Raw genomic sequence first — 16175 nt, 5'->3', positions numbered from 1 at the left:
TTTCCCCTGCCTCATAGACTTCAACGCACCCTTCCTCTAGGGCTCACGTAGCCTAGTGTCTTCTGAGCTCTACCTGCGTTTCCAGCCTCGGGCTGCCCCATGAGTACCGGCCACATGTTTGCTTCCATTTCTGCCTTGTAGCTGTTTGCCCAGCTCTCCCTGCACAGGCCATGTCTCCTCAGAGTGTCAAATCATCTGCTCGGCCAGATCTGGAGTGTCTGTGTGTGTACTCACAGTCAGAGGTCAATACTGAGTGTCCTCGTTGATCACTCTTCACCTCATTTTGGGGTCTGCCCCTCAACCTGGAGCTCATCCATCCCGTTAGCATGGCTGGCCAATGACCTCCAGGGATCCACCCATCTCTACCACCCGGTGTTGAGAGTACAGACATGTGCCCCTTGAGTTTTACATGGGTCCTCATGCTGGCAAGCTAAGTCATTTACCTCCTGAGCCATCTCGCCAGACCTGAGATCTCTTTGTGACTGCCCAAGTGCCACTTCCTCAGAGACACTTTCTCTAACTTACCTTCTTAGCATGGCACTTCTCACCCACTTTGTTCCTTTCGTAGAAAAGGTTTCATCACCACTAGAAGCTGCTGGTATTTTATATATTTGTGTTTGTTGCTATGTACTCCCTTTTCCCTCCTGCCCGTACCGGAATATAATGCTGGATCTTATTTACAACTGAATGCCCGTCACCTAGCACACGACTTAGCACATTATAGGGATTATGTAAATGGGTTTCTAACAAATGGAGACCCTTCATTGAAACATTTGTGTTACAAAAAGCTTACAGATTTTATTGCCAAAATATAAAGCGATAAAGATGCTAAATTGGTTAGTAACGTGTACGGACTCTAAAATCTGTCATCCATGATACAAATTTGAGGATGGGGAGACCCTAAGATAGGTCTCACTATGGAGTCCAGGATCACAATCTTTTGGCTCTGCCTCCAAAGTGCTGGTATGATAGGGCATGTCACCATGTGTGTCTTGTATGACTAAACTTTTTCATTTTTATTATGGCAGAATGTATGTGACTTAAATGGACTGTTTTTAACAGTTTTTAAGAACACAGTTCAGAGGTATAAAGTATGTTTGCTTTGCTGTCCTGAATGACCATCCCCACCACCTGTCTCTACAACTTTCTCATCTTCCTGAGCTGAAATTCTGCACCCATTCAGCACTGACACCCCGAACCCCCTTTCCCTACTCACAGCCACTGTTCTACTTCCTAAGGATTTGACTGCTTCCAGTGCTTGGTGTGAGAGAAATCGTAGAGATTTGTCCTTCTGTGGCAGAAATACTTCATTTAACATAGTGTTTTCAGGGGTCATCCATGTTGTATGTAGGATGCGTCAGAATTTGCTTCCTTTTGAAGGGTGGATAATCCTTTACAATGTGTGGATAGGTGATTGGTAGATAGATTGATAGGTAAGTAGGTAGGTAGGTAGATGACATTTATCCATTTCTAGATGGAAATTGGCCAGCGGTTTGGATAGAGAACATGCAGAAGAAGGAGAAGGCGGGGACTAGAGTTTGAGCTCTCTTGCTTCTGGGACAAGAGAAGACATGTGTCTCCTGCAGTGTCTCCAGCCAAAAAGCAAGGTCCGCTAGTAGCCACTCATCCTGTCTGAGCTAGCAGGTGTTCACCCCAGCCTTTGACTCCTGAGTCTTATTGATAGAGACTTGATAAACCTACACATCATGACCATGGCAGAGCCCAAGCAATGTACCAGAGCCCGAAGCCCCACCAGGCCGTGGCCTGGGAGTCTGACAGGAGCTGACCAAGGGGCCATGGGTGGCAGATAATAATTAGAATATCAGTAGATTCTAATGTGCAGCCACAAAGCCAACAGAAAAACATCAGATGGACACTTGTTTTTTTCAGCCTCTCAGGTCCTGTAAATAATGCCTCTGTGAACATAGTGCTCGTATGTTTATTTCCATCCTTGTTGTCCATTCTTGTGGGTATGTATTCAGAAGCAGAACTGCCGGATCACCCTGCGATGGCCTCCTTTTTCAGTTTTTGGAGGAACCACTGCCCTGTTCTCCCCAGCAGCTGCTGCCTCATGCTCTCCCCTTGGCAGTTCTGCAAGGTTCCAGATCCTCCTTCGCCCAGCCAGCGTCCCTTATTCCTTATGGTCTGTGCCCACCACCCCAGATTTGTTTCCACGGGTGGCCATTTTTCCTAGTGGTAGATGTTCGATGGTACCTTTTTGTGGTTGGTTTACACTAGAAATGTTCAAGATGTTTCTGCTGCTGTCTGGAGCCTCTTGTGCGTTTTTAGAGAAATGTCATCTGAGTCATTTGCCCTTCTTTTTAAGACCAGGTTGTTTGTTATTTTTATTTTGTTGGACATTTGAATAGTTGACATCATAGATATTGCACGTAAGAATGTTTAAAGATGCCTTCTATCTCATTCTCAGAGGCGCGAAGTACCATCTGCTAGCTCATACCACCCTGACCTTGGAAAGTGCTGGGGACTGCTTCAAGACCCATAATCTGTCTATTAACGGCGATGGTGAGTGCTCTGTGTGTTATTTATTGTGTGTATCAGGTCTGTGCGTGTGGTGACGGTAACTTCTAATTTTAGCATGCTCCCCTGGAGGGGATATTGACTTTAAAAATATACACATAGATGACTCTGGTTTTTTTCCAGCTTGTCTCTCTCTTCCCCAGAGGAGAAAAATAAAGAGTTTCTGTTGCTGTTGTTTTGCTAACCCTGACTTACAGTAGAAAGAACTGAAGTATTCCATGTCCTTATCTGTGACTCAAAGTTGATGATAGTCCACTCTGCTAACTGACAGTCAAATGTGTCTGGACTTAAAGTTAACGATCAGGACAAGCCACCTGAAAATAGAGGCTATGAAGGAAGCAGGGTGATGTTCGTTTTTAACTCCTCTCTAATTAATAATGCTAATTTCATTTTTTTTTTCTGAAAGGAATCTATGGGCACGTGTCTAAGAAGCGTAGGCAGTAGGGACGGTCTGTGAGCACACTGCCAGCTTATACCTCGGATGGGAAATACAGAGCAGTGTTGGGCAAGGAGCTCAGTGGGAGGAACCGAGTTGCACGCTCATTCATTTTCTAGGGGGAAGGGTATGAAAGTGTGCGTATGACTACCACTTCCTTCATGCTTACCGCTGTAAAGATCAGAGGCCCCAGTGCTAATGGGATGGTGATTTCATGGTAACTTTTTAAAGTTATAATAAAATTGACTCAAAACAGAGGGAAGGTGATGGGCCGTAAAACACGTAATTGTAACGCACCCATTCTCACTGATACCATGTCCCCTAGGAACTCTGGGTGTGGATGTCCCAGCTTGGGTTGCCTTTGTCTCCCTGCTGGTCTTTCATGACTCTGCCATCTGTATGTCCTTCCCCAGATGCTGGGATTTGGATTGTGTGTGGACGAAGGTGTTAAGCCCTCTTCGTGGCAGGTATTTGCCCCTTCTCAGTGTACACTGCCGCACTCCTTACACCGAGTTGTCTTAAAGTAGCTGCTGGCTCTGCTTTCCTGTGCTTGAGTCATTTCCAAAAAACTATTTTCATAGGTCCACGTGGACTCGGTCTGAATGTGAGTTTTATGAACATGGAATCCCTGCAGTATTGTCTGCCCCCAATCTATTTCTTATCCTGACTTCTTTTCATCTTCTCTATTTTAATGCTCATTCCTGAAAGAGGCCCGTCAGCCTTTCTCACTAGCATGCTAATATTTGTTAGAAATAACGGTAGATTTACATAGTCGATGTGACAGGAGGTGTGAACAAATCAAGTTGTGCATTCCAGTTTTCATGGCTATTTGATTTTGCATTGTCTGATTTGAGCCTTTGTTATTTGATGCACATAATTTTTAAATTGTGTTTTTATTTTTACACACACACATACATACACACATACACACACACACATACACACACACACACACACACACACACACACACACATTTACATTACAGGCCTGCCTCTTTAAACAAGGGGTAATTACTTTTATCATTCAAATTTTCCTCTCTTGGTAAAATTATACATTATGTTGTAATATCTCAGAAATTACCATTAAATCGTAATCACCAAAGTAAACAGTAAGAGCTTGTTTTCTCTTTTTCCCAGACAGTGTAAAAACTTTAGAACAGTTAGACTCCATTCCCTTAATCAGTGAATTCTTGTTGTAGAGTATAATTCTGTTTGTTTTTAAATTTCACAGGATACTCTGGGCTTTGACCATTGACCTCATCTTACCCCATGTTCTAAGTGTCCGTGGGGACTACTTGACTTTCATATCTTGAATTTGGGATTACTTTCTTTCTTAAAACACAGTCCTTAGAGTTTCTTTTAGGAAGTTTTTTTTTTTTGGGGGGGGGGGGGTGGGTGGCGGCTGGGACTTTTGACTTCACTTTTGAAAGCCATTTTTATGGGAAGTAGTTGGCACTTTCCTTTCCTGTTCATCCTGTCCTCGTGTGCCCCTTGGTTAGAAAGGAATGATGAAGTATTTTGACAAATGTTTTCGGCACAAGGATTGGAAGTGGCCTTGAGACATGGACAGAGTGGACTGTGGGAGTGAGGCTGCCCTGAGGTGTGATCAGAGAGGCAGCTGGCATGTGCCAGGGTGCCCATAGTATACACACAAGGACTCCACCTAAGGCAGGTGGTATTTTTAAGTGGAGAAATTGGTGCTCAGATGTTGAGTGTCCTGGAGGCCCTCTTTCTTGTGAGAGTCATAGAGAAGTTGTGATTGTTATTCCTCAGTAGTCTGGAGCTGTAGAAGCCTAGAAAAGAAGTAGCAGGTGATGGCAGAGTAGGTGGAGCTGGGGACCAACATCTGCATCCAAGGATGCTGTAGGAAGGGATTCTGCCTTCAGCATCCCCCCTTGAGGATACTGCAGGAAGGGATTCTGCATCCAGCATCCCCCATCAAGGATGCTACAGGAAAGTATTCTGCATCCAGTGTGCCCTCTCAAGGATGCTGCAGGAAGGGATTCTGCATCCAGCATCCCCTCTCAAGGATGCTGCAGGAAGGGATTCTGCATCCAGCATCCCCTCTCATGGATGCTGCAGGAAGGGATTCTGCATCCAGCATCCCCTCTCAAGGATGCTGCAGGAAGGAAGAGTTTTTGCTCCCTTACATGAAATCTGAGCTCATTTTATGAGATGCACATTATGAGATGTGGTGTGTTAGGTTCAAATACATTATTGATTGCACAAACTTTGTGGACTTGTCTTAGAATCCAATCATTTATAATTCTGTGTCTTGAGGAATTACATTCTAACGTAAAAAAATAAGCAACTTACAGATATTTACAGCATAAGCCATTCATAAATTTGAAATTCCTGTATAAAAGAAATTTATGTGTTACTCAGACGCTTGGCTGTGTAGAGTTTTTATTTTGTTTACTGCTTATTTTAGAAAAGGTGACTCCCACTCACTGCTTTGTGTCTGTACTTTGAAATCACTGTGTGTTTTGTGTAGATGTGTGTATCCTACCAGGTCACCTTTGCTAAGGCCTTAATAAAAACAGATTGGATTAGTCCCAGAAGGTGTGTTGTGTGGTAGTCTATAATAGGCTGATGCGTGGGGAAGTTGTTAAAGCATTTACATTTTAGTTCATGCTCTTTATTTAGGCTGGTTCCCCCTCCCCTTGACTGATAACTAAACTTTGGCTACCATCTATCTTAGTATATCCTCAGTGTCCCGGTCAGTTTCTAATATCATCTTGACAGACCTAGGAAGAGAGAGATGACCTCACTGAAGAATTGCCTCCATCAGATGAGCCTGTGAGCATGTTTGTAGACCATTTTCTTGATTGCTGATTGACACAGCAAGTTCTGGCCCACTGTGGGCAGCACTATCCCTAGGCAGGTGGGTCGAGGCTATATAAGAAACCTAGCTGAGCAAAAGCCAGAGAGCAAGCTGATAAGCAGCCTTCCTCTGGGTTCCTGTCTTGAGTTCTCCTCCCCCGGACCTCCCTCAATGATGGACTATCACCTGGAAGTGTACACTGAAACGAGCCTTTCCTCTCTGAGTTGCTTTTGGTCACGGTGTTTATCACAGCCACAGAAAGCAAACCAGAACACTAAGTAACTGTTTACCCAAACCAGTATTTTTTCAGTGTTCCTAAGACTTTAAGTAAATAATAATTGGAGCTAACAACCAGCTTTCAGGATGCAGTGAACATTCTAAAATCCTTTTCCAGGTGGGACAGCCTGAGGTGAGGGCATGTACCGGATCTTTGTTTACACCCGATGCACAGAATAAATTACCCAGCACTTTCCTTCCATATGAGTAGGAGGGATAGATGCCTACTGCTGCGCTGCATCCTGCATCGAAGGAATGCCATCGTGTGCTTCCTTTTCTTCTTTTGTGAAAGAACTTTTAAAAATAATCTCAAACTTAGAAGAAACTTGCAAGTTCATGGCCAAGATCTTCCCTCAACGCAAACACATGACACCAAGTTGCGTCCAGCATGCTTAACAAACCCCAAGAATCTTAACATGTATTGAGTACTGTTGAGCCATTTGGCTGCATACCTCCACCCCTGGGCCCCCAGCACCTGCCTCAGCAAGTGAGGTCCTTCCTCATGTGCAGACTCCGTGCTTCTTGCCCTGCTCCGGTGCTGTTCTGTTAAAAGGATGCAGCGCCTTGGCACCAGTTCCTAAGTCTCCCTCCCGACTCTCACAACCTTGACATTTTTAGAGCGATCCGCTGGTTATTAAGTCGGCTGCCCTTGTTTGTGTTTGCGGGATGTTGGCTCCCTCTGTGACTTGAGTATCTCCTCCTGGCCCTGCTTTCTGCCTGTTGGGGACATGTGCCTTTCCTGTCAATCAGAGCATCACAATGTGCCCACGTCCTTGTTCCCTTTGAAGCTGCATTTGTTGCAGATGTAGCCACAGGGAGCCACCCAAGAGGCTTCCTGTCATTTTAAGGCCTTTCTTGGAACACTTTCTTGCCCCCGGAATACCAAAACATTCCAGCCCATCATATGCACTTTCCAACCTGCTCCATCCGTGATGGGGAACCTTGGTTTCTGTTCCCTGTCATTTAGTGTTCCCATACTGTCTGTCACTACTTCATGGTATCTTCTCACTGCTCTCAGGGGCTGGGCCGCCCATGGAACGTGGTTACTCTTTATTCGGCTTGGTTGTGACTCCTAACATCTGGCCCCCTCCATGGCTTCACCTCAGGCATATGCACCCTTCTCATTCTGCTCTTTCTAGGCTAGACAGACCCGTCTAAGCTCTGCCTTGGTGTGAACGCCCTTTGGCCAGCTCTGATGCCTTCTGCTGGCAGTCCTCTTCTCCCTCCTCCTCCTCTCCCTCCTTCTTTCCCCACTCCTCCAATCCCTCTTCACCCGGCTTGATGCTGTCACCCAGGGCAGACCTCACAGTCCTCTTCCTGCTCTCACCCGCAGGCTCACACCAGAGACTTCTCATGGCTTCTGATTACTTGTTCAATAGGGGAAGAGAAAGAAGTAGGGTTGGAGTGTTTACATGTCTTAACTTGGGTGAAATAATGTTCCATTTGGAGGCATAACCTTGCTAATTATAATGAAAATTAGAGTAAGAAGTGAAGTTTGGTGAACACAAATCGCTTTATTAGACTATTTTCTATAAAATTCTATAAAATTCCCTGAACAATTTTACTTTTGAATCAAAAGACTAAGGGCCACTCTTCTTCAGTTGACCCCACTGTGGGTCTGGGCCCGCCCTGACTTCTCCACATGCTCATATATCCTTTAGTGTGCCGTCAGAATTCAGGTAGATGAGCCTATACGTAAAATTCATTTTGAAATAATGTTACTGTAGAAAGGGGGGAAAAACATAAAAAGAAAAATTCTGGAACGTATAACAACCTTAAACGTGTATTTATACCTGGTTTCCCCCTCCCTTTCTTCTTTAAACAGAGGAGTGTTCCTTTTGGCTTCCGCTGTACGGCAACGTGTGCTGCCGGCTAGTGGCCCAGCCAGCTTGTATGGTTGAAGATGCGTTTGCAGGATTCCTTAACGAGCAGGTAGAGGACTTTATAGACCCTTCAGCCGTGGAGGGCCAGTCGGACTCTTAGGACACAGGCATTCACTCCAGTGGCCTTTCTGGAAGTGTTAGCTTTTTAATATTACTGGACACGAGCTGTGGAAGGTGTGGGATGTGAAGAGCGGTTACAGTGAGGGCCTGCTGCAGTCTGGCCGACTCTGGGGCTGCTTCTCCAGTCCCCTCTGGTTCCCCATCCCATGGGCACGGGCACGGGCACAGGCACAGGATCGTGGCAACGGTTGTCTTATGGAAACTGACTCCGGCTGCCCAGCACCTTTTCACATAAAGGCCCTTCTGGCAGACAGCGTTTGGCACAGTTGGGGCCTCAGGGCTTCCAAAGCTGCCTCTGTGCCACCTACTCCTGATTTATTTATAGCCATAGTTATTTATATTCAGTAAATAATTAATTGTGGGCTTCAATGAATCAATAGCTTTTTTTCTAAAAGATTCCATTAGGAGGAAAGAAAATTTGCATTCTTGCTAGGTAGTCAACATTTTCTAGTGTTCTGGAAGAGGTGAAGGGAAATTATTTTCAGTGTAGAGAGAGTTATTTTTATAATTTTCCCGAGTCCTTTGATGAATTGCAATGTAATTCTAAGCACTAGATTTTAATAGACCAGCTTTCCCAAATCTGTGTTGATTTATGATTTTGTGTGTGTAAAATTGTGTGGTAATAATTACCTTCATTTTGCTTAATGCTTCTGAGAATTCCAGACTTCCCTGCTCTTGGATTTGGGGGTACTCAGACTTACTGTGCAGCCAATGAATGGCTAATTCTGTCACATTTGAGAAGTTCTAAAGCCTCGACTGGTTGTGTAAATACCGAGCTGGGTTTAGAGTTAAGGTGGTAGTGATTTAGATGGATGGTTTCTTGACTTTTTTTTTTTTCCAGCAAACAGTCAACGGTCTGGTTGGCTGGAGGAGGCTGTACTGTGCTCTGAGGGGGGGCAAACTCCACTGTTTTTATGGACCAGAAGAAATTGAAGCTAATGTGGAACCAACTCTGGTGGTTTCCATTGACAAGGTGAGTGGCCTGCTCTTCTATGGTAAGCACCACACCACTGAGCCATATAGCCCCAGACAGTTGAGATGCTGCGTTACCAAGGGCACGTCGGTTCATGACGTTTATGTTCATGTATGTTCTTCACATCCTTGAAGTCATAGAGAATAGGAGGAAAGGATTGTGGGCATAGGTTATTAACTGAATGTTCTGTCTTTGCGTGGTTAAGGGTTATTGATGAGACTGAACACCGTCTAGTCCCTAAGAACATATAATGATGGAAGTACATGCTAGCAGGAAGTGCATGCTAGCCAGAGGCATGCTAGCAGGAAGTGCGTGCTAGCAGGAAATGCATGCTAGCAGACCGCTTTTGCAGCCCAGAATTATGACCCCATATTGATAAGCTATTTGTGGGAGCTGGAGACTTGGCTCATTGGTTGGGATGGCTTTCTGCCCTTGCAGAGGGTCCAAGTTCAGTTCCTAGCACCCACATCACGCAGCTCACCAACGACCTGTAACTTCAGCTCCAGGGGATTCTGATACCCTCTTCTGGCCTCTGAGGGCACATGCATACATATGACAGACACACAGAGACAAATGAATAAAAATAAACTTTGAAAGTCCTTTTTAGAAGATATATGTTTCATGAATTTAAGGGATGATATTTAAACATATAGCGTCAGCCCAGGTTATGGCGATATTCTTTCTAGTGAATATTAAAATGAGTCCATAAAAAGACCTTCTCATTTCTGGTTTCTCATGGGATGAACGGACAGTTGTCCAGACCTCTGCCAGCGCAGGAAAGACTGGCAGTGTGCACTTTGAACATATGAGGGTGTGTGCTGTAATTCGACCTTTCCACCCGAGAGTCTGCCAGGGTCTCTATCCAGGTGTGTTGCAACAAAGCAGTTACACGTCCCTCACCTAAAATTCCAAAGGGAAGTGAGTGAGCCCAGGATAGACCAAGTGTCTTTTATGACAGCCTCCGCTTCACCTCTCCTGCCAAGTGTCGTGTTTATTGTGTGTCCCCCACCCCCTGACTGTCCCCTTCCCTAGAATACTTTCAGTGACGTTTCGGGAACCAAATCCTAATTGTTTCATCCATTTTCCATGCTTCCCTGTAGAGAGGTGCAGCTGGACTGTGTGACTGGCTGGGAACCATCCCATCCCTCAGCTGGGCGTGTTCTGCTCTGAGGAGTATCGAAGTCTCCTGTGATTTCACATAATAGTCATATTCTTGAAAGCACAGGAACCTTTTTTTTTCTGATCTGTGTGGACTTTATTTCTGTTATCTTTTCCAGAAGTATTCTTGTCTATCCCATTTTGGGAAATTTTTGCTTTTTACCCAAAGGAAATTCTGTAGCAGCACTTTTTATCGCATAGTTAAGTCCACTTAATTTAATGTTTTTATTTGCAAGTTCTCCATAATAAAGTTTTAATTTAAAAAGTAAAGTTTAGGGTTATTCTTCAGAAAACATAAATAAGTAATGCCTCAATATTAAAACATAATGAATTTCTTGGTTTAGAAAGTTAGGTTTATGGCATATATAATTTTATTAGTGAAAAATTCACATGCTTTTCATTATTTGCCAACTTTGTATTTTGTTTTGTTCTTGTGGGTTCTCCTCGGGCTCTTAGTACTTTGAACGATTCACAAAAGGTTGAAACAGAATGCTAACCGCCTGTACCGTGGACCAGCCAGGACTCCCTCCCCTCTGCCCTTTGGGTTTCCTGCTGTTGTTAATGTGCTTTCTCCTATGGATTGTTTTGTTTTCTGCATCATTTGGGGATCAGTTGCAAACAGTGTCTTTCTCCTAACGTTGAGGGTACTTTTGTGTATAACCAAAACAGTGTCTCTTGCAGGAAGTTTATTTCTGGCGCTGTGTTACTATAGACAGAGCAGGTTGCCCAGTGTCCCCATCACGTCTAATTTTCATTGATTTATTTCTTTGATCCAAGATCCCTGGGCACCTGAGTCCTTTATCTAATCATGTCCTAATCTGCCTTTGTTTTTCTTTGGTGACACTGGCATGTTGTTAAGTCCAGGTCATATTTGGGAAGAAGGTGTATGCGACTAATTGGTTTGTTACATTCAGATTAAATAATTTTGACTAGAGATATACTGCATATGATTATGTGTTTAAGTTGGTTTGCATTCAATAGCTGTGTGGTAAAAATGGAATTCTGCCAAAATTTCCTTTTGTTTTGTACCATAGAATGTGGAGTCATAAACCAAGATAAAATGTAGTCTAAACAAGTGGTAGATTTTAGATTTTATTTACTCTGTGTGTGTGTGTGTGTGTGTGTGTGTGTGTGTGTGTGTGTGTGTGTGTGTAGGGGTATACCCCTGTGCAGTCATGGTGTCTAGAAGGCATCTGATCCTTTGGGGCTAGAGTTCCAGGCATTTAGGGGACACCCATCTGTGAAGTGGGCTGGGATCTTATGCTCATGATTGTATGGTAGGCACCCTCCTGATGCTGGCCCATCCCCCTATCCCTGCAAATGACATTTTAAAACTCACTGGCTTTATTCAAGAAAGGGTTTTGGGTCAGCTCACCTTGGCGCTCTGGTCGGGCTGGCTACCTCCTTTTGCCGATGTACTCTTTCTGTTTGACAAGCAAAGAAGTGGACAGCACCCTTGGGTTGAACTTGCCAAACTAGTAAGGAATAGTAGGCGACTTACTCTTTTCTGAGAAGGTAGAAAAAAAAATGAAATCAATGAGCTGGGTTTATTTATTTATTTATTTTTTTTTTTTTTTTCGTTTTTCGAGACAGGGTTTCTCTGTGCAGCTTTGTGCCTTTCCTGGGACTCGCTTAGGTAGCCCAGGCTGGCCTCGAACTCACAGAGATCCACCTGGCTCTGCCTCCCGAGTGCTGGGATTAAAGGCGTGCGCCACCACCGCCCGGCTATTTATTTATTTTATCTTATTTCTTGGTAGACAACACTGCTCAATAGGTTTGAAAGGCAGAACTAGACTTTTCCCGTCCCCATACCCATTCTGAAGGGGATTTCAAAGTGACATGTAGCTCAGGACAGAAGGAATCCAAGCTGGAAGCAGCAGGTGAAAGTGCAAGCCTGTGCCCGGTCTTTCCCATCTGAATTCAGGAGGGCTTTGTGTGGAAACGCAGGTCACCACAGTCAGTGCGTCTACACTTCCTGTCTGAGGGTGAAGATGTCATTCCAGAAGAGTGGCAGCAGGCTCTGCCTCCTGACAGAGCTTCTCTCTTCCCAGCTGATGGGTCCGCTAGCCCAGGTGGCTGATGATGCCGTAGTCCACCAGCAACAAGTGGGTCGGGTGCCAGGAATCTTCACGCCTGGCAAGGCCCATGCTTCTGCACAGCTCACCATTGTACGTTCTGGGGGACATAATTTATCCAAGAATTTATGTAGGTTTGGCCTTAGACCTGGAGGAGACACAGGTGACATTTGACCTCTACACGCTTGAAAGCGCTTTATTAACCAAAGCTTCATCCGTTGCCCCTAGGGTGGGAAAGAGGTTTAAGTCTTTGAGGTCAGCAGTCTGTTTTGATTTAAGTCCTAGACATCAGCCATTTCAGTACATTCCCGCTGGAACTCCAGTCTCAGGAGTGTTCTCAGGGGCGCTTCCTTTTGCAGCCCTTCTCCTCCCTCTCTTGAGCCCTCCCATTCACCTCAAAACTTCCCACTCACAGTCAGGGTCTCTGATCTAGGTATTCAGACCCATCATGCTGTTCCAGGAACATTGTCACTCCCTAAAGCATGATAGTTATGTAATTGTTTATTCAGTTTTTCTCAATTCAGAAAGTGATTCAGATGTGCAGAAAAGTTGGAAGAAACATGAGCGTGACCAGCCTCGCGCCCAGTGCATAGATTTGACAGAACCATGGTGTTTGTACTGTCTCTTCATTGGCGTCGTACCTTTGCTGATGTGTTTAAACACAAGGCTGACACTCCTCTCTGCAGAACAGGCAACTTCTAAGACTCCTCTTTCATGCCTGTGTAACCACGCTGGTGTTGCACCAAGCTGGGAAATGCGGCAGTGTGGTCCAGCATATAGTCCATCTTTAAACTTCCCAGTGTTGCCTACAATGACTGCTTAGCTCGTGTTTTCAATGCAGAACTGTGTCTCGATTGGCTTTCTTTCCAGACAAGGAGCAAGTGCCTCACTGGTACCATGCTGGCCCGGGGACTGTGTTGTGGCTTGTATGGACAGTTTTCTCCAGCCCCTGCCTCATTCTCTCTCATTATGTGATAAACTCATACATTTTTCTATCTGTCTAGTTACTTGGCTTTAAAAGACATAGTAGATTTCTTCTTTTGATTACCTTTTCTCATGATGTTCAAAAAACAGTTTTGTTTAAGGCCGCTCTAAAGGTGACGTGAGCAGCTAAGTTTGGTAGCCGCTGCGGCACGTCCATTCCACTTCTCCGCTTGGCTTGCAGAGTCTGCTCTCTGACTGTAATTCTTGTCCTTCTAAATAGCATTTCCTGTAAGGCCAAGTCGGTTCATTAATTTTCATAGGGAGCCATCTGTGGAAGCAGTCACATTAAGTGAAGAAAAGCCTAAAAGCTATTCCCCACCCCCTTTCCATCCAAATTTGAAAGGGTGATTTACTTCAAAGTGATTGCTTCGACTTCAGAAACTTTGTTCTGAATGTTGTGGAGCAAGACACTCAATGACGGGTACTCAACAATAGTCCCCTGCACACTGCAGAAAGTGCTTGATTAGCTGAGGCTTTATCCGTGGCTGGTGGGGTGGGAAAGAAACAGGAGCCTTTGAGATCAGCAGTCTGTTTTGATTTAAATACTATACATCCGTCATTTCAATAATGTATCTATGCTGAACCAATCAATAACTCTACTTGGTGAGATAGGTTATATTGAATTGTCTTGAAAATGCTTTTAACTATTGTGTTTATCAAGAGCTTTAGAGAGCCCAGTTACCACAGATTGCATGGCATGTTTTCCCATTCGTGCTAGTCATTTCAATATCTGAACCCTTTCAACTACTTATGTGTCCTTTATTAAATCTAGCCAAAAACAACTGTTTATTTAGTAACCTTTACCTTAAGGTGTTTATATCTGATGCTATCGACAAAAATTGAAAGTAACTATTTCACGCTGTTATTGGCCATGCCTGATGCTTGGCTTAATCAATGACTGGGCTTCATAAAGTTAGATGCCCCATTTATGCCTGTGGATGTGTGCTTGCCCCATCACCAGACCTCTGTTGATGCCAGTGTTGGGTTTAAACACTACTGTTCTCATCCTCAATCAACCTGGCTTGAGACCTGGCATTTTTCAGACCTTACTTGTCTTTATGACATATTGTGAGGAAGGAATGAAATGTTGCCTGTGGTACTAAGAGAATTTTTACAACATAATTTAGTTTTAAATTTTTCAAGACAGTCAATACAGACTCGTGTAATTGAGCCCCTTTGAACCATTCTGTTTAGTCAGCCTTTTCAGAACTCAAAGCAGTGGCCCATTGAAGTCCTGAATGTGTATCTATGGTGCACATACTTTAATTTCTAATTTTCCAAACTCTGCAAAATGAAACGCATCCATTTGCCGAATTTCATTTCTTTGAGTACCGTTTGGGTTACTTCTTGCCAGTAGTGGAGTTTGATTATACAAAGAACAAGTAGGACATTTCCTTATAATTTCCTTGGGTTGTTGCCAAGTGATAGAAAAATCTTTTTTCAAACCTTTGCTATTATCATGGTGTTTCTTATGAAATTTGGGGGCTTCTAGCACATTTCCTACCAATAGCTGATCAATTTTGTCATTACCTTGTGCTAGATAAGGCCTAGTAGACTCATATGGAACCTGATATGTGTTGTATACAAGGGATGATTTCTATTTCTAATTATTTCTTGCAATTGAATAAATAAAGTTAATTCTGAATCATCTGGAATAATTTCAGTGGTTTCAGTATATAAAACAACTCTTTCTGCATATTGAGAGTCAGTAACTTTTTTAAGAGGTTATGGAAAATCTAATAATACCATGAGAATAGCATATAATTCTGATTTTTGAAGAGAATCATGAGGGCTTTGAACCACTTTACTTATTTTTCCTGACTTATAACTTGCCTTTCCTGATTTATTTGCATCAGTATAGAATATAGGAACTCTAGAAATTGGTGTTCCTTGTACAATGTGGGGAAGAATCCAATTAGTCCTCTTTATAAACTGAAGTCACTTGCTTTTGGAGTATTTGTTGCTAATCTCTCCAAAGAAATTACTTCAAACTCTGCCAGTGTTCATTTTATACCCATAATGAAGCAATTTCAGCATTAGTAAAAGGTACTAAAATTTCTGTTGGGTTCATTTCTGCTAACTGACAAAGTCTCAATTTTTCTTTCAGAATTAATTCAGAAACCTTTTCTATATAGGTCTTTAATTTTTCAATCAGTTTGTGTGGTAAAAATATCCATTCTAAGATATTATCTTCTCTTCATAAGAATTCCTGAAGGAGAATGTGTAGAAGGTAGTATGACCAGTATACAATCAAGTTCTGGATCCAAGTGACATATGCTCCTGTAATTTCTCTTCTACCAAAGCCAATTCTCTTTCAGCCTCAGCTGATAATTTTCTTGAACTATTTAAGCCCTTATCACCTTGTAAGGTTTGAAATAAATTACTTAGTTCTTGAGTTGTCAACCCAACTGTGGTCTGTAGCCAGTTAATATCTCCCAACAGTTTTTGAAAATCACTAAGAGTTCATAATTCATCTCTCCTGAATTGTGCTTTCTGTTGTTTAATTTTTTATAAATTCATCTTATATCCTAAGTAATTAATATAATCTCCTCTTTTTATTTTTTCAGGAACAATTTGTAATCCCCAACAAGGCAAAATTTTCTTTACCTCTTCAAACATGTTTTTCTAAGATATCTGAGTCTGAGTCAGCTTGTAAGATATCGTCCATATAGTGATAAATTATAGCTTGAGGAAACTGTTTATGAATTATTTCCAATGATTATTGTACAAAATATTAACACAAGGTAGGGCTGTTTAACATCCCTTGTAGAAGAATTTTCTACTGATATCTTTTAACAGGCTGGGAATTATTATAAGTAGGTACTGTGAAGACAAATTTTTTTCTATCCTGTTCTTGTCAAGGTATAGTTAAAAAGGCAGTCTTTTAAATCAATCACTATAATAGACC

General features: G+C 43.1%; 1 protein-coding gene across 3 annotated transcripts in view; it reads left to right on the top strand.

Moving 5' to 3' along the window:
• Nucleotides 1-16175, top strand: part of Rtkn2 (rhotekin 2) — a 67581-nt gene that overhangs the window by 39418 nt on the left and 11988 nt on the right. For all 3 annotated transcript variants that reach the window (XM_052744797.1, XM_052744798.1, XM_052744799.1), the window contains 3 exons: nucleotides 2429-2523; nucleotides 7900-8006; nucleotides 8919-9050. In XM_052744797.1, coding sequence (XP_052600757.1) covers nucleotides 2429-2523; nucleotides 7900-8006; nucleotides 8919-9050 — 334 coding nt within the window. The remainder of the gene's footprint in view (nucleotides 1-2428; nucleotides 2524-7899; nucleotides 8007-8918; nucleotides 9051-16175) is intronic.

The sequence above is a fragment of the Peromyscus californicus genome, unplaced genomic scaffold (assembly GCF_007827085.1).
Source record: "Peromyscus californicus insignis strain IS unplaced genomic scaffold, ASM782708v3 Scaffold_19__1_contigs__length_69161282, whole genome shotgun sequence".
Lineage (NCBI taxonomy): Eukaryota > Metazoa > Chordata > Mammalia > Rodentia > Cricetidae > Peromyscus > Peromyscus californicus.
This window is presented reverse-complemented; position numbering and strand designations above follow the sequence as displayed.